The sequence below is a fragment of the Varanus komodoensis genome, unplaced genomic scaffold, assembly GCF_004798865.1.
Source record: "Varanus komodoensis strain SLA01 unplaced genomic scaffold, ASM479886v1 scaffold10, whole genome shotgun sequence".
Lineage (NCBI taxonomy): Eukaryota > Metazoa > Chordata > Lepidosauria > Squamata > Varanidae > Varanus > Varanus komodoensis.
The window spans coordinates 30780643-30801099 of NW_025335269.1; the positions used below are offsets into that span (position 1 = coordinate 30780643).

Genomic DNA, 20457 nt, shown 5'->3' on the forward strand with positions numbered 1-20457 from the left:
AAGAGACTCGGGGAAGCATGAGAACCCTCTTGGATTCTGCTGAAGACCAGGAGCTGGGTTCAGCACTCGGGACAACGAGCATGATCTCAGCTCCTCTCCTCTCCTCTACCCATCCGCCAATATTTTGAATAGGCTTTGAGATTTCTTCAAAAGTCACCTTCCTTAGAGTACAGACAAACTTAGAATGCACCCCTATGCCTGTTTAGGCATCCTATGCACTCTACAACAATTCTGGGAGGCCTGACCCCTTGCCTGTCCAAATATGCATAGTATTGCATCTTGAATGTTTCTGTTCCACACCTGTCAGGTTCTTCTGTTGTGGTGTGATCTTATCCTCAGCTTTCAGTGTTTTCTCTCCCAGGGCCATTTTCAGGTGCTCTGTCTACCTTAAAAAAAAATATCAAGCCATGCATGTACCTTTATTTGTTCACCCATTCACCTTCGCTGCATTTCTCTAAATCCTGCTATTGGGAAAACCAGAGGGAAACTGTTCTGTGCTACTGGTGCTACAACAGTCATCCCACAGATAGTTTCTGCCCAGTTCAAAGTGACCACACTGGACACAGACAAGGCCCATTCAGGGCTCCCCCTGGGAAAGAGAGGGATAGATTCGCACTAAACATGTTTCCAAGCCAGGCTGGCTGTGCTACAAGTTTTTCACTGGCTGCCATCACATCTCTTTAAAAAGGATATGTTTAAGTCAGCTAATTGCTGGAAGTGCAGCACAGCTAATGAATTCAGGACCTAATGCTGCTTTCAACATTTAAACGGTTGGTATTTGGATACCACTTATGGAGAGATATTTGGTTTGCTTTTGTTAAAGATTATGTATAATTCTCAGAAAGCACACACAGACACAAACACGTAATATGCATCAACTGAAATGGATATATTCCAATTTATGTTGCTATAGTTTTCTCTTTTTTCATTGGTTTTGTTCAAATGTTGCAAATGTTCTTAAAAATATGTTTTGCTCTCTGATAGGTACTTTCTCCCCATTCCATATAAAAAACTAAGCAGTGCTGGCTCAAGATGTTTTGCAGCCTGGGACAAAGGACAAGATGATGTCCTTCTTCCTGAATGGATTAGAAGCTGAATTTCCCTTCGACAATTGTGATGGGACAGAGTGTTCCACTTCCGATCCCTCATGTGGCAACCTGACACTAGCAATGTGTGGGGAACCTGGTTCAGGAGGGGGAAACTCAGATTTCCTTGGCTTGGCTCCCTGGACTCTGGTTCTCTTTCTCTCTGCCCCAAGTCTGCCTCGCACCAAGCACTCATGCGGGCATCTGGCAGGAAGAGAGTCCAAGCGAGTTCTGCTTCCCCATGTGTGGCTTGTGGGCTTTGTGTCCTTTGCACAAAGAATTGTGAGCTTTGCATACTTTGTGTAATGAGGCCACTAGTGTTCCCAAGTGTTCACACACTTGATCTTGGCTCAACACATTTCCTGCCCAGGGCTGAGTGTGGGAAAGAAGTTTGGAGAGTGCAACAGAGCCCTGAGCTTTGCATCTTTACCTGGTGCCAGATGCCGCCACTGAGAGTAAATCCCAGTCCGCTCAGTCCTCGGCACTTCCTGGGAGAAGGACCCCAGCAGGGATTCTTGGATTAGACTTCTTTGCAACTCCTTTGTGTGTGCAGGGAGGCACGGCTCAGGTTACAGACTTTGCCCTGTGCATTGCATACAACCTGTTGTTTAAACCAGTGTTAGCATGAGCGATGACATGTGATGTGCCTTTGTGAGCTCCCCCTTTCACCCCCAAAGCATAGTAAAAAATTTATAAAAGGTCCAGGCAAAAAAGTACAGAACAAAGGTTAGTCTGAAAGCACAAAGGAGGAAGTAGTTTCAAGCAGCATTTCAGTGGCAAACAGCACAGAAGAAGTGCTGTTTGCCACTGCCCAGCATGAAGCTGGGCAGCCCAGCATGAAGCTGCTCACCTGGTCCTTTGAAGACCACCAGCCCCTCTGGGGCAAGTCTTCTGCTCCCTGTGTCGGGCCCTCCCTTGCTTTCTGGGGGACCCACACTCCAGCACCGGTACTGAAGAAAGGACAAGGCAACCTCCTTGCCCAGTGGAGCATCTCTCTTTGAATCCCCCACCCTGCCTGGATAAAGGCTCCTCAAATGGATTATGCAATTTAGTCTGGCTGCCTTGCTCATCTTATGCCCAGAGAAGGGACCTCAACGATCCCTAATTTTTTGCTACCTGGGCAATTTGCTTGGCCTTGTGATGACATCACTCAGGTCATTTGAGCCACAATGCCAGCAACTTGCATGAACCGACCCGGATCACTTTGGTTTCTAGCAGATTGCAGTATGGAAATTCCTTCCTGAGTAAGATGGAGTTAGCAAGTCTCCCTGAGTGGACCACTCGAGGCTCCTCCAAGACAGCCACAACTCCCCAGCATCTGCTGCTCGAAGCAGCTGCCTCACCCAGCTTGAAGATAGGGCTGGCCTTGCATTTCTAATGCTGTTACTGTGGAAGAAAACAAACTGATGCAAATGCCAGCCCAGTTTTGACTTCATGATTAGGTGGTGATTACATTAGAGAGGGTTTAAATCTCATGCATGAAAATGCTGTTGGCCAGAGGAACATTTGTTGTTTCTGTCAGGAGCAAATGAGGGAAAGGTCTGCTTTCATAATGAGGCTGCTAAAAGCCTGACACTGCAAGAGCAGCTTTAAATGTAAGGTGGGATTCCTTATCAGGTCAGGAAGCCATGCTGCAAGTCTTGCTCCTCATTTCCTGTCCAGAAATTCTTCCTCTGGGGGCATACCTTAGACATGCCAATGTTTGCCTGTCCTGAAAATCCTTTCTTTTGTTTTGCTTGTCTTAATCACATTGAATCCTATTGCTTTACTCTTAAGTGCCTGTAGCAAACTGCCTATGTGATCCCCCAGCTGACATGTACAAACTATGTAAAGGATAAGTTACAAAAGTTTCTTGCACAGACCCTATCTTTGTAGTCCTGTTGGAAGCTACCTGCTTGCCACATGTATTTCCAGGATGTCCGAATACACTGTAACTGTTGTCTCTGGTTTTAATTGTCACTTCTTTGCATGTTTCTTGTTCTTTTGAAATTCTGCATACAATAAGAAACAAAAGGAAGTGCTGTTCTTTGAGCTATGGTTTTCAGATCACTTTGTCACTTTTGATTATTAATCTATGATTAATCTTGTATATTTAGCATGGTCTATCTCTTGCATTGCCAGCTTGCACTGGGCTTCTTCGGGAAAACTTCCTGCTTGATCTTATGGAATCATAGAACCATACAGTCGGAAGGTGCCTGCTGGGTTCAACCCCCTGCTCATTGTAAGACTCAACTCTCATCCAGATACTACCCAGGCCTGACCCTGCTTAGCTTCCAAGATTAGGCAGGATCAGGCACTTCAGGCTATACAGAAACTATGTTGTATCTTCGATGACAACAGCATCCAGCTGCACCTTTGAGCATAATATCCATGCACATTTAAGTTGTTAATAAGATTGCTTTTGTTTTAAAGGCTAGGCTGTTTACATGCTTACATCCATGTGGGTATGATTCAGTGAAGATTTGCATTGATGTGATTGCAGTGTAACAACCTCTTCACACACTTTTAGGTGTATGCCCAAGATTGTTTTTTTAAGTGTTTCAGGCTGCAATTCTAAATCCATTTCGAAGGGAATAAGTCACTCTGAACTTGATGGAACTTGGTTCTGAGTAAACATGCATAATGACCCCCTATTCTGCATATAGCAACAGCACCCCCTACAGTGAATGAGGTTGGACTTGTCTTCTGGAAGTCCAGAATAGAGATATCCTGACTCTTATTTCCCAGTATACACCCAGAAATTATTCCTCATTTGCAAAAAATCAGCAAGTGAAAACTGAGATAATGTCCTTTTATAATGTAATTCATATAATCATGTATTAAACTATCCTGTGACCCTCACACAATGTCTGGAGGCCATAGGATCATTCCCTCTGTGCACTGTCTGAATGTAGTATCATAGTTTATTATTCCCTTACAATGCAGAATTTGTAAGCAAGACTCATAACTCTAGTTTATGATCATGGCTTGTAAAGGAGCAATGAGCCAGGATTCTGGATCTGGATGTGTGTTAAAGATACAGTTTCTTGTTTGTTTAGTAGCTTGTGCTAACTGAAAGGTCTGCTTCAAATCTTAAAACCACTGCACCCCTCATGCCAGATGGGTGCCTTATTAGGGGAAAATAATAGATGTGAGTAACACCTGCTTTGGTCCTGGGGAAGAGCACTCAGATACACTCAGTTTGTGCACCAGAGTTGTAAAGGATGCTGTGCCTACCGATAACAGCCTCAGTCAGAAGAGCACCACCTGGAGTGTAGTCTTGGTCTTTTATGGTACACCCCTTACTGCTGATTTGATTGATCACAATTTTAACTCTTCACATACAGAAACATGGTAACTGAGGGTGTCATCCCCAGTAAACCCACGTCGAGAGATCTGAGTCCATTTCCCATATTACCTGTGAAGAGGTCTGCAGACTAGACTTCCCTGGTTCATGCATGGACCATGGCGGTAGGCCTAGAGGAGCCACCAAAAGAACAAAGCAGTCTTCTTCCAACCAGCCTAGAGAGTTCTGGGCAGGGTTGACCCAAGTCGTTTTCCTGCCTGAGGAGAACAAGAATGCATCCCTCCCCATTCCAGATAGAAACGCCAGCTGAACTGGCAGTTGAGTGATGGGACAGCATCCTCCACTGCATCTGAAGGCAGTGGCTTGCTTTAGGGGGCACAGGGCAGGCTGCATGGTCTACAGATCTCTCCTCCAACTCCTGACAGCTGCCTTCCAGCATCTGTGGATTGAGGCAACTGCATCATGGCAGGGCCAACTCAGGGTCTGAACCACTTTGATTACATGAGTGCTGTGGCTTATTCAAGTGAGTGGTTTCAAAGCCAAAACCCTGGCTCCCATGCAGTGCATTGCAACTGCAGACAGATTCTGCTTATGGTGAAGATAACATTTTAAAGCATGGTGAAATGGTATGGACCATTTATTGCGTTCTTGTGTTGCATTTGTTTTCAGGGCACTGAATACCAAGGCAGCTTCCATCATACTTCATATATTGACATCCATTTTGCCTTCAGATTCTGGAGTTGGTACCACCGGATACGAGCCATGACGTTCTGAGCATAATAACGCAAGCTTGACATAAAGCAGGGGCGAGCTCCTTTCATAAGATGTTTGACGTGGTTGTAAGGACTGCAGAGCTGAGTCCAAAAACATCACTTCATAAATTACCCAGCAATAAATGTGAAACACAAGCCATGGGACGCACAGGATTCCTTTCCTCTTATTAAGAAATCAGGTGCTACATTGTGAAATTGCTCAAACAGTTTATCACCATAAATAGCCTACATGTCATGATGACTCTTTGCCTTGGTTTACAAGATTCTGAAAGCCAACAGGTTTTGTTACAGTTTCATCACCTTTCAGGTATCTGTAAATAAAATGAGGAAAAGCTTTAAAAGCAACTCTGAAATTTCCAACTGCAAGCATGCATTTAGCTTTTCTATGAGGAATTGGTGGGAAACCTGTGGGCCTCCAAATCTTGTTGGATTCTATTTTCATGACCTGACAGGCTGGCTGGGGGTTCTGGGAATCGGACTCCAACAGCCTCTGATGGGCTATAGGTTTCCTACCCATTAGAAGGCATTAAATCACGTTACCAACACAAATCCATGCCCCTTGTTAAGCCCCTCGTATTTGCCATCACATTTCTGTTGGAAGGACATGACTTGACGTGCTTGTCTCTTTCAGAGGATTTGACTGGATCAAAAATATTTTCACCTAGTAAATAGGAGGGTGGTATTCTCCAAAACATTCAAGTTCAAAAGCACCTGTACATTTGTTTTCTCTTCCAGATTCTCGTGGCTTTAAGTGGATATCACTTGTAAATATTCCACATAGAAGGAAGAAAACAAATGTTTTAGTTCTGAATGTAGTTTAATTTTCTTTCAGGCAGCACTTTCAAACCAGAGAGACGTTTGAGAACGCTTACGCAGCATGCATGTTTGATCTTTTTCCTCTTTTTTTCTTTATTGTTACTATATATACATCGTGACTTTATAAGTCTTCACATCCAAATCATGATACATTGACTGATGTTGTTGTTGGTTGTCTTGGCCTCTGAAATAATTTCAAAGGGACTGAGGTCAGGATGCATTCATTATATCCAGCCATACATTCATTGTGTTCTCATGGGTTATATAAAGAAGGGCTTACTAAACCAAGATAGGGATGCTGAGGGTTTTGTGTGTGTGCATGCGTGCATGTGGGAAAGTGAGGCTGACCTCAAGGAAGTCCCTTTTATTATTTCAGGGTGAGATTGCCAGTCTTATTCCAGGCTTCTGCTGAATGAGGACAAATTCACAAGCTACTTACAGCTCTGAAGCCTAGTTCGCTGGTGGTTCTCATCTGACAGGAGATGGATGAAGGTATCGCTGTAGGAGAATTTGACACGGCTGCTCCATCTGTGATCTTCCCTTTCTTTCCCCCAAAGATATGCAGGTTTATCGTTGGGGCTTCCACTTTTCTTATCGCCTGCACTTAGTTCCATCAGTTCCAGTTCATGCTTGGCAGCTGTCTCTAAAACTCTCTGCTTATTGTAATACCTGACGAAGTTATTAATAATGGGGTGGATTGGCAGTGCGATGGCTATGACCCCACAGAGGAAACTGATGGCAGCATTGAGCTTCCCCAGTGTAGTTTTTGGGTAGATGTCCCCATAACCCACGGTGGTCATAGTTATGATGGCCCACCAAAAAGACTGGGGGATGCTCTTGAACAATGTTTCCGAGTGACTTTGCTCCACTGTATAACCAAGGGCAGAAAACACAAAGATCCCAACAGCCAAGTACATCAGGAGAAGCCCCAGTTCCTTAAAGCTTCGCTTAAGCGCGTAGGTCAAGGTCTGCAGACCCGAGGAGTGGCGAGCCAGTTTAAAAATCCTTGCGATTCTCATGATCCGCAGGGCTTGAATGGCTTGCTGCACGTTGGTTAATTCCATGAGCCTGGTGCCCAGGTGTGTCAGTATCAGGCTGACGTAGAAAGGAAATATAGCAAAAATGTCGATGATGTTCATGAAAGACAGGGCAAAGTGCAATTTGTTGGGAGAGGAAAGAAGCCTGAGGACATACTCAAGGGTGAACCAGATGATGCAGGCCGTCTCAATCTTATCCAGAGCTGGGTGCTCCACTGATTTTCCATCAGATTCCACCACTTGCAGTTCTGGGATGGTTCCCAAACACATCACTACCGACGAGATTAGGATGAGTAGAAAAGACATGACAGCTACGACTCTAGCCGGGTACGATGATTCTGGTTTTTCCAGGAATTTCCAGATGCATTTTTTGCACTTTTTCCAGCTGTTTTCAGAGGTGTCCATTCCCAAATCATCCAGAATCAACTGGACCCTACGGGCAATCTCTTCAAGTTCTTCCTTTTTTTCACTGAGATGAGTTTTGCAGCAGTCATCCAGGAATTTAAGATCCACTTTCCAAAATTCCATTTCATTTTTGAAACAAATAGGACAGATGCCTTTCTTCATGTGAACCTCCCCAAAGTAATAGATATCAATGATGCATTTAAAAGCATCCGGATCTCTGTCAAAGTAAAATTCTCTCTTTCCAGGATCATAGTCATCACAGAGTGAGAAAATAGTGTCATATCCCCCAGATAAACAGTTCACAAGCTCTGCCAGTCTCGTGTCTGGATACTGGTTTAGCTGGTCTCCATACAGCACCTGCCTTACTCCGCCAACATTAACGTTAATCTCCATTTCTTCATTTTCTGACCCATCATTGTCCAGTTCTTGAAAACTAATGTCATCTGCCATTTTCAATTAGACTGAAGCTTTGATTCCAACAGTCTTCTCCCTCCACAAATCTTTCCCAAAGTAGGCTTGCAAGAAATCAAAGTCAGCTGCGTTATTAGCAGATTTCAATTGCAATGATGTTGAACAGTGCTAGAAAAGCATACAAAAACAAACCTGCAGGCTGAGAAACCTTGTGAAGTATGCAACAAGCTGCAGTGAAGAGACAAGTCATCTGGCAGCCTGAAGCTAGAGCACAGTTGTTTAAAAAGCAGCTATTGCTCCAGCAGATTTCAACAAGGAAAAAAAAAAAGAGAAAGAGAGCTAGAGAGAGAAAGAGAGAGCGCGCGCGCGTGAGAGAGAGAGGAACACTTAACAAAACTCACCCAGCCCTTGAGACTGTTTCTGGTTTCCTTTTTTCGGGAACAGCATTGATTCACCATGAGAGAATCTTGTCCTTAAAATAAATCCCTTTTACCTGACTAACAAAGTGAACTAACAGTTCTGAGGGAAAGGTAAGTCCAGCTAGCAGCTGTGGCAGTGTCTTGACTCCAGTGAAGCTTGCAGAGGAAAATCCATCATGTTTTGGTACAGTGGTCTTCTGGAGTTTTTCACCTGCCCCTTCCTGCAGAGGCTAGTAGTGTGCCAAGGAGAAAGTTGTGCTTGTTTTCCCCTTGCTGCTTTTAAGCACAATAGGAATTCCAAGCTGACGTCAAGTGCTTTCCGAACTCTACCCTCTTCTGGTGAAAGGCAGCAAAAGCATAAGTTCCAGTGTACAGTACACCCTTTTTATTTTTAATCCGGAGGGGCTGGGTGGGGCAGAGCAGAGAAACTTGAAAAGGTACCATCTATAATGTTCCTAAGGACCAGAGTGTTGCTGGAGAAGGAGGAGGCTGGAGAAGAAGCGCTGATAATGGAGAAGGGAAAAGAGCAATTTGCATAACAAGAGGCTACCTTCTACTGTTCAGTCTGTACTCTTTCCAGTCCAGCGCACATGCTTTGCTTTCTCTCTCTCCCTCTCTCACCGTCCATCTCTGAAGACCCTGCCTCATTCACGGACTTTTACAGATGCCACTGGGTTCCACTCATAACTCTCCCAGGTTTTCCTACCGCTTCTTTCTTAACACTGAAAGTCCTCGAGGGAGGAAAAGATGGAGCAACTGCAGAATGGCTTCTCACTGGTAGCACTAGGTGACCCCCATCTGGAAGCAGCCACTATATATATTGTAATACCTGTATGGCGGATGGTCGCGCTCCGATACTGACAGTTGGTCAAGACACACACAGTCCACAGTTTGACAGCAGAGGTGTTGCCATGAATCAGCCCTGGCTCTTTCCATGTGCAGGGCCCTTAAAAGACTCACAAACACCTGTGGGTTTTCATACTTTCTTCTGAGGCATTAAAGAGCCTGTTTTGCTAAACTAGGAGGCTTGTCCTGCAGTGACCAGTCAAGGGACACACAAATAAATTGCTTGGCTAGTGGTTTAAATGACCCGGTCTCTCATTCCATGCTAATGTCCTTCCAGTCTACTTTGCTATTAGAAGTAAATGGGAAAGGTAACCAAGGACCTAGCATTTGGAGCAGGGGGTGTCTGTGCCAGTTCTTTTGCAAGTGTCCTTGGTTCCTGCATTGTGAGAGCAGACATTGGCTTCTGCAACAGAATTTCCCCTTCCCCTCCGCCCCCACAGCCTTTCTCTTCCTCTCCCTCAAAATCTTCTCCAGGAGGTTGGAAGTATGGAATAGGAATCACCCCTTTTTGTTTCACTCACAGAACTCTGCCCACCTTCAGAAGGTACCAGTTGAATTTCACCTGTGAATGGTAAAGTATAGTCCGGTTAGGGATGCAGCGGTGCAGTGGGTTGAGCTGCTGGGCTGGTTGATCGAAAGGTCAACAGTTGGAATCCACAGACAGGGTGAGTTCCCGTTGCTCCGTCCCAGCTCCTGCCAACCTTGCAGTTCAAAAGCATGCAGATGCAAGTAGATAAAAAGGTACCACTTTGGTGGGCAGGCAACAGCGTTCCGTGCACTTCGGTGTTTAGTCATGCTGGCCACATGACCATGGAGACTGTCTGCAGATAAACGCTGGCTCCCTCAGCCAGGAAACGGAGATGAACACTGCCCCCTAGAGTCAGGCATGACTGGATTTTAATGTCATGGGGAAACTTTTACTTTTTTTATAGTCCGATTATTTGTCTTTGTTATGCAGCTTGTCTCAGTGCAAATATATTGACTGGGTGGGGACTGATCCTGATCAGAGCTATGGTGAGGCAAACATATACAAGATTGTGGTTTTCCTGTTGAAGAACTCGCATCCTACTGCTTTATATAGGAAGGGGCCCCCTACATGAATGGCCTTCTGACTTCATCTGGTTTGTCCCTTAGCTGGATGCACTGCTTATGTTTTAAAATAAATAGTATGGGACTTTTTATGGCTTGAGCCTGAAAGGTCTTCCTCTATTGTGTGCTGGCCATTGCTTCAATTCTACACCACTTATCTGGGAGTAAACCATGTTGAACTTGGTGGAATTTCCTTCGTAAGAACTTGGATTGGAATGTGCTGTGAATGTGATTATTGACTGGTAAGGGGAAAGTTTGTTGCAAAAACTGGTGAGAGCAGAGTCCTCTTTGCTCAAGTGCTATCTTATATTTTAAATACAGCCATGTGTTCTTCAGACCTTAGCCTTGACACAGAAAGTAGACTCTGGGGCTAAGTCCTAGCTGAAGCGTATTGTGCAAGGAAATGCCATGTAACAATAGTTGCATCAGCTGCGTCTCCTTGCTTGGTTTACATCTAGCACCAAGGAGATAATTAACTGAAAAAAATGGCACTACAAGCCACTTTCAGCACTCTAGCTCTTTTCAAGTCCACCATGGGGAGTGCTCTTCATGAACATTAATCTGGGGTGAGTCTATGTGAATGTGTTGATGGGTTGAGAGTCCTGCCCTTGGACAAAAGTCTGAACAGGCTGCCTTATCCTTTTCTAGCCGATGCTTGCTAGGTTTGTGTCAAAAGAGATAAGTCTGGAGGAAGAAAACATGCTTGCTTCAAGATTCAACTTGTACAAGAAATTCTTCGTATGGGTGCAGGCATTTCAAATATTTTTCAGCGACAGGCAGCAGTGGACTGAGTTTTCACTATCACTGATAATTATTGTAAATAACTGCAAACAGGCAGGATTGGAGGGGCAGCATAGTGTAGAAATATTTAAGGTGCAATCCTATGCATGGTTAAGCAAAAAAAGGTCCTACAGTTCCCAGCAGTGCTGACTGCGGTATGCTGGGAGCAGTAGGACTTTTCTCAGCCTAAACATGCATGGCATGGCATCCTTAGTTGCTGCGCCATACCTACATCTGAACCGTGCAAGTGAATACCTGCTATTTTAAATGGAGATGCTAGAAATGTTGATTCTACCTGCATTAGAGAGTTGCACTGCGTTTCTAAGCACTTTCTAGTATGTATAACAACCTCCTGTTTACAGTATTTCATATAGATTTGAAGTTAATGCGATCAAGGCAACCAGATTTCTAAATGTGCAAGAATGCCGTGCTGCAGATAAGCTGCCCATGTGTCCTCTTTATGGATACCAGGCCTCTTTTTGGAGGCATCCTCCGAAGGGCTGTGCAGGCCAATTTATAGTTAAAGAACCAGGAAACAGGGCACCGACAGAGGCCTTGAAGATGCACATCAACAGGTGCCACCTGTTACCTGTTATGAACAGGTAGCACAGGTAGCTATCAGATGGAACAGGAAAACAGCTCATCCAGTCAGTCTGCCCCACTATGATGAGACTTACAATATTTCTATTCAACCTTTAATAATACATACTAAATTCACGCCCATATATAGTTCACATTTGCAAATTCACATTTGTTTATATTTTGATGAATTATAAATGGCCACTCTATTCTGCAAGCGATTTCTAGGGCCTTGTCCATGGCACTCCAGGGCCTTGTTCCTGCGGGGGCCTTTGTATGTCTTGATGTGTAGGAAACGCGCTTGTGTGTGACAGACACTGAGGGAACTTCAGTCATGCTGGTCCCATCTCCTGACATTCAGGCATTGTATGTGTGTGCTCTGTGACAGGGCCAGGCCCGGATGTGATAGATTCTGCCCCACAATTCAACAGTTTGTGTACGTGGGAAGGGAGGCCAGGGAGCAGGAGTCGCCATGGTCTGTAGGAATTCTCCCTTCCCCACCTCTCTCTCTGGGCTCCCTCTCCGTGTGATTCCTAGTCTAGAGGGTTTGCATCTTGTGTTGCACCAGCGGGACAGAGTGTGGATTCTGTTGGCTCACGCTGCGACCCGACAGTGTCTCTCCCTGAGCTGACAGAGGTTGCCTCAGCTGCAGGTCCCCCAGGCGGCCGGTGCTGGGCAATGTCAACATCCATGCTGAGGGTACACCTTCTGGAACAGCTCAGGATTTCATGGACTCCATGACAACCCTGGGGCTGCCCCAGCTTGTTCTTGGCCCAGTGCAAGCAGCAGAGCACCCTCCAGATTTGGTTTTCTCAGCTGGGCAGGGGGAATAGTGCTCCTTGAACCCATCCCCTTGTCATGATCAGATCACTGCCTGTTGAGATTTGGACCAACAATGACTTTCTACTTCTGCAGGGGAGGGGGACTCATTAAGATGGTCTGCCCCTCGAGGGTGATGGATCTAGATGGTTTCCAGAGGACTGCCGGAGTTGGGGGGTGAGGGGAGGATTTTCTGGCTGAATTGGCTGGTAGTCAATTGTCAAATCCCTTGTCAAATTCCTGGTTGATCTCTGGAATAGCAATGACCTGGGTGGGTGGCATGATTGCTCTTGAGCAGCCTCTCTATAGCAGAGATTGAGGATGATGGAACAAGTCAGGAGATGGCTTAAGAGCAGATGGAGGAAAACTAGTTAATACAATTGAGCTCTGGTATATGTTTATAGTCAGATATATTTTGGAGGCAGTGAGAGTGGCAGAGAAACAATACCTGACTGCTTCCATTTCAGTCCTCCATTTGCTAGCCAGTGGGGCTCTGCAGGATCAGCCGGGGCCCATTATGAGCCGGCCTATTGGGTCGCAGTGTGGATGGTACACCAATAGACTCCCCAAGCTATCTTGCTGGCCAGCACAAGATGCAAACACTCTAGGCTAGGAGTCTCTTTATTCCTTTAGATGCCAGTTAAAAACATCTTGTTTGTTTTGGTGGGTGAGCTTTTCGGTTTAATGGTTTTATATTGTTAATTGCTGCTGCCATTGCGATTTTACCACCAGCCTTTGTACTTTATTTAATTATGTTTAGATTGACCTCATTAGTATTAGATTATTTTAAACAGTTTAATTTATTGATCATTCAGTTTTATGTCTATTCTCATTGTTGATTTTATCTCTGTTGTTGGTTTTATTGTATATTTAACTGTATTGTGAATTGTATTGTTTTAATAGTTGCATAACATGTTGTGAGCCACCCAGAGAGCCTTATGGCTAACAGGGCAACATACAAGTCAAATAAATAAATGAATACATAAAATTACATGTTAGCCACAAGGACATTTTGGAGTCATCTGAGGCCTGCTGTAATATGTTCACTGGGGACCTCCAGGACAAAATCCATTGTATTTGCCAAGACTTGGACTCCAATTTATAGCAGTGGAATCAGTTGAGATATTCAGAGCACAGTCTGGATATCTCAGACTGATAGGATGAGTTCCAGTTAGTACTGTTTGTGGATGTTGACAAGGGGCTTGGGCAGGTTTGTGCAAGCATGTTCATACTGGATCCTTGCCCCTTCTGGCTAATAAAAGCCAGTAGGGAGGGAACTGCCAACTGGACCAGGGAGGTGTTTAATGCTTCTCTATGAGAAGGCATGGTCCCTGGCCACCTGAAACAAGTGGTGGTGAGACCACTCCTGAAGAAACCCTCCCTGGCCCCAGAAGAACCCAGCAATTTTAGGCTGGTGGCAAACATCCCATTCCTGGGCATGGTTCTTGAATGGGTGGTAGTAAACCAGCTCCAGGCACTCTTGGATAAGGCTGATTATCTGAATCCATCTCAGAGTTTAGGCCTGATTTTGGTACAGAAGCAGCTTTGGTTGCCCTGTATGATGACCTCTGCTGGGAGAGAGCCAGGGGGAGTGTGATCCTGTTGGTTCTCCTCAGCCTCTCAGCAGCTGTTGATACCACTGGCCCTGGTATCCTTCTGGGGTGACAGCCTGAGTTGAGTGTGAGAGGCTCCGCATTGCAGTGGTTCCAATCCTACTTGGATGGCAGACTGCAGGTGGCGATGCCTGGGGATATTGCTCTGCCCCTTGGATCCTCCAGCATGGGGTTCCTCAGGGGTCAGTCTAGTCCCCCATGCTGTTGAACATCGACAGGAACCCGCTGGGTGAGGTCACCCAGAGTTTTGCAATGCGTTGCCATCAGTATGCGAATGACATGCAGCTTTATCTCTCATTTCATCTTCAGCAGGTGAGCCTGTGGATGAGCTCACCATGAACTGGTGCCTGGCTGCCACAATGGACTGGACAAATTGTTCAGACGAGACTGAGATTCTATTGGTGGGTGATTCTTCTGACTGGATGGAGGGACTCCAACCTGTCCTGGGAGAGCCACATCCCTCTTGAAGGAGCAGGTTGGTAGCTTGGGGTGCTCCTTGAGCCATCGTTGCCACTGGAGGCCCAGGAGGATTCAATTTCTCTTGCTTGATATTGGTGTCTAAATTAGGAGTCACACAACATAGGACAAGTCATGAGTTAAACAGTTCCCCTCACCTTATTTTTCACCTTTCTTTTTCATCCATTTATTTATTAAATTTCCACCCTCCAATTTTCTGTACAGATTTTCAGAGGACATTGACATACCAGGGTACCAAAATAAAAATCCAAGGAATACTGTGCCTACGCACCCATAATTTTCTTTGTACAGGAGAGATGTCCCCCTGTTCCTTCTATTATCAGATTTTGGTGGTGAATTATCAGAATTGCTGGGGGGGTTTTTAAACTAAGTTACAAACTGCTAGATAATTACTGTCATTTGTGGAATGCTCTGAACAAAATAATTAATTATGCTACAGTCCTATAAATAATTCCATAAATCAAGCAACAAAGCATGAAACATATGGTTTACATTTCTTAAAATATTCCTGAATCTTGGTCATGTCACTGAACATCCGATTTCATCTGGAAATACCAGTTTACATAAAAATATGTGCATAGGTAGTGATACAGTTGTATAAAGAAAATATGAAATTATGCATAATTATTTTCCAGAAAAAATGGCAAATGAACAAGAATTTTCCCTCCTGAGTGAGTGGAGTTGGAAAGAGAGAATAATAATGTTAAGGGATTAAAACCTAAAGCAAAAAGGCAGAGGGGTGGGGAAGGAGAAAGAGGTGGAGACAGAAGGAAAGAAGCCCAGAGTCCTAGAGGATAGTAATTCATGCTGCTGGATCCATAGATCTGACTGAGACCTGGACCGATGACAGTAAGATGCTGCTTGGCAGGAACCAGGTCACCAGCTAATGAGTCTACCTGAATGCGTTTTTCCTGGTTGTTTTCCTGCTCTGCTAGTCACATTTTTATGGTGGTTGGTTATCCACTACTCCAAGTATGGCAAAGCATGGCTCTGAGCAAATGTGCACAACAGTTGTGTGCAGAAGCCTCGAAGCTACAGGGTGTGCTTGTGTGCTTACTGGTTGGCAGCTGTAGTCATTCATTACAGAAACAGTACTAGAGAAATGAACATTTCTGTCCTGAATGTCAGTCTGTTCCCGTGGTTCTCACTTAGGTAAAACTTCCACTGGCTTCAGGGTTGGTTTTCTCAGAGCACTTTAAGTACTGGACCAAAAATATCGCACATTAGCAGGCAGCATGAGTTGCTTTAAGTATCTGCCTTAAGGTTTCTCTGATTTCATGGTATTTCATATGCAATTGGCCATGGCTACTGGAGGGAATAATTATAACCCAAAAATAGTCGAACCTGCAGCACTTCGTGGAGCATAACTGGCATTTCAAAACTGAAGACTTGGAATTACTAATTCAGGACTTGCTATCCAAATGCGAATTGACATCCAGTCTTAAACTTTCAGTGTCATTTTTTTCAGAGATAAACATTAAACATGAGAAAAGACAGACTTGCTACCTAAAAAAGGATAGTTGTGGTAGGGAGGAATTCGCTGGTTTCTGTTTGCCACCCAGTGAGTGGCTAGGTTGGTTTGGAGCCAGGTACGTCAGAGCATGGGTCATATACCCTGATCCTCTTTGGGTTGTATCCAGTGTTGATCCTATTTGGAGTGAATCCACTGAAATGCCTGTGACTTCACTTAGACTTACCTTGGTGTTTCCCAGTCTACCCCAGCTACTATTTTCCCCACTGAGAAAAACACGTGAGTCCTTAAAATTTTACCCCCAAGGAACAAGTGACAGCCTCAAGTGGAGGAAGGATGGGAAAACGACCTGGAGGGAAGGGCGAGGGCTGAGTCCCAAGGCACAGCCCCTTGAGCCAATTGCCCCTCTCCTGAACACAAACTCCTCCCTGTTGGTATGAAAGGTTGCCTGCATATTGACAGCTCTGCTCACAGGTCTCTTGCTTCTTGCCTAGTCTGGTGCATTCAAATGCACGCCAAAGCTGGCAGTGTGAATATTGCTCTTCGTTTCTCCTGTGCCTAAATGTATGATCCAGCTGAAAGACAACCTATACGTAATTTAAATGAATAAATAAAGGGTTTGTAATGCATTATTTGCAGGTAAGGGAGGTGTGATAATAAAGGGAGGAGTGGTGAAAGGAACCACGAAGCAGACATCGTCTCCATTGTATTAAATATTAAATAAATACCAAATGCAGTATTGTATATTGTATTGAATGTGCACCAGAGGGCATGCATTCTGGAGGAATGCAGAAGGGGACATCACGGGGCCCGCCCCAATGTCTTCCTCCTGGTTCGCTCACCTCGGACCTTCCCACATTTGATAAGAAGGAAGGAGGGAGAGGAGGGTGGTCAGCGCCTGTGGCCAAATGCGGAAGCCCACCCAGGACTAGGAGGTCATAGCACACAGTTCCCACTCTGAGAAAGACGTCTAAGCTCGTGCATCTGAACATGTAGCATGTGTTTCTGCCGAGCATAGGAAGACCACAGGAGGAGCCAGTAGGGAAGGGGGCATTGGCCTGTTCCCCCTTTAAAGAGGAGCTTATTTACTGCATTTTACTTTCCTTGCATGTCAGTTCAGAAGTAATGGGACATCCTCCCCAGTAAGTTGCTTAGGACTACAGCAACTTAACTTCCTTAAAAGGCATAGTGTGACCTGTACTGAAGGTCTATAGATGATTTTGCTTCTTCCATGTAAGGAGCAGCATTTGTTCCCCTTTTATATTTTAATTTCCCTTTCTCCCGTTACATTTTCCCTTTTTTACGATATATATGTTTTGCACCTTTGTTTGCTGCTTTTATGACAAGTTGGGGAAGAACCAGCATACGAGCAGCATGGTGGTCAGAGAGGTGGACTGGCTAGATCCGAGTTCTAGTTCCCGCTCAGCCTTGGTGCTCCCTGGGTGGCTTTGGGCCAGTCCCTCTCTCCTAGCCTAACCCACCTCACAGCGTTGCTGCAGTGAGGATAAAAATGGAGCAGAGCAAAACTATGTAATCTGCCTTGGGGTCCTCACAAGAGTTAAAAAAAAAGTGTGTATGTGTGTAGTTGGCAGAGCCTTAATTGATGGGAACAATAACAAAATTGGGATTTTTATGCTGATTGCAAAAACTACCGTCAACCAGAAGCTTCCAGAATCTGTGGAAAGACAATTGTACATAAAGCCTGGGTTGGAACTCCTCCGAATGTTGATATGTCGAAACTAATAGTAAACCTAAATGGGAGTGTCTAAATGTTACACGTGATTTTTCAGTGTAGCTCGTTTATTACTTTCTTGCTCCTGAATACAATGCACTGCCCACACGTCAGTGGTTACTAGGAAATATTACTGTGATTGTAGTGCGAATACCTCCCAATTTACAATGGGAAAGGAAGGGGCCACATCTGTTTGTCTCCCCTGTTGAGCCAGCTTCATGGGCCAAGTTTTACCTTGCAGTCAGGGTAGGAAAAAAGCACTCTAACTCCTTACTATATTATAGCTAAATAAAATTGCAGCCACACAAGGCAAGTACACATTGTTTCAGGTCCAAGAACTGACACGTACAGATATACGAACTCTATGATGGATGTAGGAGAATGATATAAAGTGGCATTCTTAGCGCCTGGTATGAATTTGACCACCTGTATTGGAGGGATGGGTTTCATTCAACACACCCTTTCCTTGCTCCACCCCATTAATATTTTGTCCCATTAAGCAAATATTTTAGCTACAGGCCTGTAGTTTTTGCTAACAAATACATCCAGTGTGACAGCTTTCTTCTGTTTTACCATGCAGCAATTACGAATGTCATCATTAGAATATTAATTTGACAAACAAAACAGCTAGCTTTGCCCTAAGCAGATGCTGGGAATCTGCTCTCCTGGGACACGTAAAGTTGATGTACCCTGCAACTCAGTGATTGAAATGAAAGAGCTGCCTACCCTTGAGTTACACTCCGGTAAGTACCTAATTAGGCAGAAATGTTATTTGCCAACATCTCTCCTGGGATCTTGTTTGCAACCATGCTGTGAGGAGAGAATCCAACGGATTGAAGTCTGCTTTGTTTAAAGGTCCCTTTGTACCCTGCTGTGGTCGGTGTCACCCTGTTGTGTGAACAGAAAGGAAAACGGGCAAGAGAGTATGCCCTACTCTTTTTGGCTGTTCCTTTCCTGTGGACTTTTCTACTTCCCCCAGGTGGGAATCTTTTTTCCTCTGGCTGCTCTCACCAAAGCAGCCTTAATACGCCTTAAAACTCAAGCATTAATTGGGAGCAGGGGAGGAGTGTATTACACATAGGCAGGGTAACCCAACCAGAAAAGAGACTACCAAGTTTAAACAAAGTTGAAAAGTCTACTGAAAAGACAGTTAAGAGGAAAAAAGTGTTAACATCTAAACAGATGCTCCCATGCAGCATATAAAAACCAGTAAGAGCAATAGGGTAATAAAAGAACCAGCGATGTACCCATCCAGCTCACCTAACTAAACTAGTTTATCCAATTTCCTCACCAGCAATGCCTTTTCATCATAGTTCCATCGTTATGTCCTAGTTCTCCAGTGGACCTAACTCTGTTTCCTTTCTCTAGGACTCTGCTTATCTCTGTAATGGTCTCTGATCATTCTGCTCCTTTTCTCACTTTTGAATTCTTGCCCTTCTGCCTTAGGCTGTCTTAAAGTACCCTGCAGTACCATCTCTAAGCAGTTAGGAGTGTAGTTTCTTTGAACCCAAATAAAACCTTTTGTCAGCTTTCCACCCCTCTGAGCTTCTACTGAACTTCCTGCCTACCCACTTCATTTTCTCTTTTTTTGCCAGGCTCTCTGACTCCATAAGGCTTCACAAACTTGTTCACTTTCTGAGGCAACATTCTGATTTAATGTTTTTTTTTGCACATATACAAAATAGATGTACTATAACCGTATAATTTCCAAAAGGCAACTTATATAACAACATGGAAGACAAATCTGTTCCTTCACTAGGTAGGGCATGATGGGAAGGATGCACTTTCATGTTGTAAATCTTTGTAGTATTACTCTAAGAGTCAGTTTCCAGACCCAAACTATATGTTATGGCAGCCTTCCCACCCTGCCACCCTCTAGATAGGTTGCCTACAACTGCCATCATCCCCAACGAGCTTGACCAGTAAGTCACAGGAAATGTGAACATGACGATGTTACAGCACATGTGATTTTAACAGCTCCTAAACAGAGAGAGCTAGGATAAGATGCAAGATGGTGAAACCGTGTTGTTTTCAATCCAGCGGATGCCTTTTTTTCTCTTCAGGGAATGCATGGTCTACCCAAGAGGCATTTGCATTCATTTCCTGATGGGATATGCCCCTTCAAGGAAGAAGGAGCATGTTTCTCACCAGGGTTCTTCCTTCCTGAAGCAAACATGAAGGACATCTCCAAGGTAAGGTGTGGTGCTCACAGTCTAAGGAACCCCAAGGGAGGTCTTCGAGGGCGAGGAGCATATGGGTGTAGGCAGGATTCCATCTGAGGACATCTATTTGGCCATCTAGGATTAAAACTGACCTTTAGTGGTTTAGGGAGGTCTAATATTTGAGCCATGCTCAATCCAAGATGGATTGTACCATAGTCTCTGCCACAGGAGACACACAGAGAGAATTACTAGCTCCTTTCCCTTCAGTTGCCAAATTTCAGAGTTTTGGAAACTGTACCTTTCCTTCCTTACTTTCATATGATTACCAAAATTCCTACCAAAATTCAAGATGCAGGAGGCCTGTCTTCCTTTGGATCTGATTACTTGTTAAGGGCATAAATATATGATACTATTAAAAGTGGCCCTCTTGATGCAGGTTTGGCTTAAAGGTGCATCTAAGAAGGTTGAGGTCTACTGACATACAGTGAGGTAGGTGATCACAGTAAAAATTGAGGCACCAGGCCATAACTGCTTGGGATAAGTTCTAGGACTATTTCATTGGTGCTTCATCATAAAACATGACCAAACAAAGGTCCTGTAGGTAGCAGCAGTATTATAGATAGTTATACCAGCAGAAATGTTTGGATATGTAAGGAG

At 44.5% G+C, this 20457-nt stretch overlaps 1 protein-coding gene and 1 long non-coding RNA gene across 2 annotated transcripts in view; one reads left to right on the forward strand and one right to left on the reverse strand.

Moving 5' to 3' along the window:
* The window catches only part of LOC123017064, a 122157-nt gene extending 102330 nt beyond the window's left edge, over positions 1-19827 (forward strand). Inside the window, exons 2-4 of the long non-coding RNA XR_006413530.1 lie at positions 14268-14433; positions 18219-18381; positions 19702-19827. This is a non-coding gene — a long non-coding RNA (uncharacterized LOC123017064). The remainder of the gene's footprint in view (positions 1-14267; positions 14434-18218; positions 18382-19701) is intronic.
* On the reverse strand, positions 5975-7943 carry KCNF1 (potassium voltage-gated channel modifier subfamily F member 1). Its single transcript, XM_044418131.1, has one exon. It carries the CDS (start codon positions 7850-7852, stop codon positions 6392-6394), a length of 1461 nt encoding a protein of 486 aa, XP_044274066.1. The 5' UTR covers positions 7853-7943; the 3' UTR covers positions 5975-6391.
* Positions 19828-20457: the final 630 nt, after the last annotated feature.

Excerpts from the sequence above, each read along its gene's own strand:
- KCNF1 (XM_044418131.1), bottom strand. The coding sequence starts at position 7,852 with ATGGCAGATGACATTAGTTTTCAAGAACTGGACAATGATGGGTCAGAA.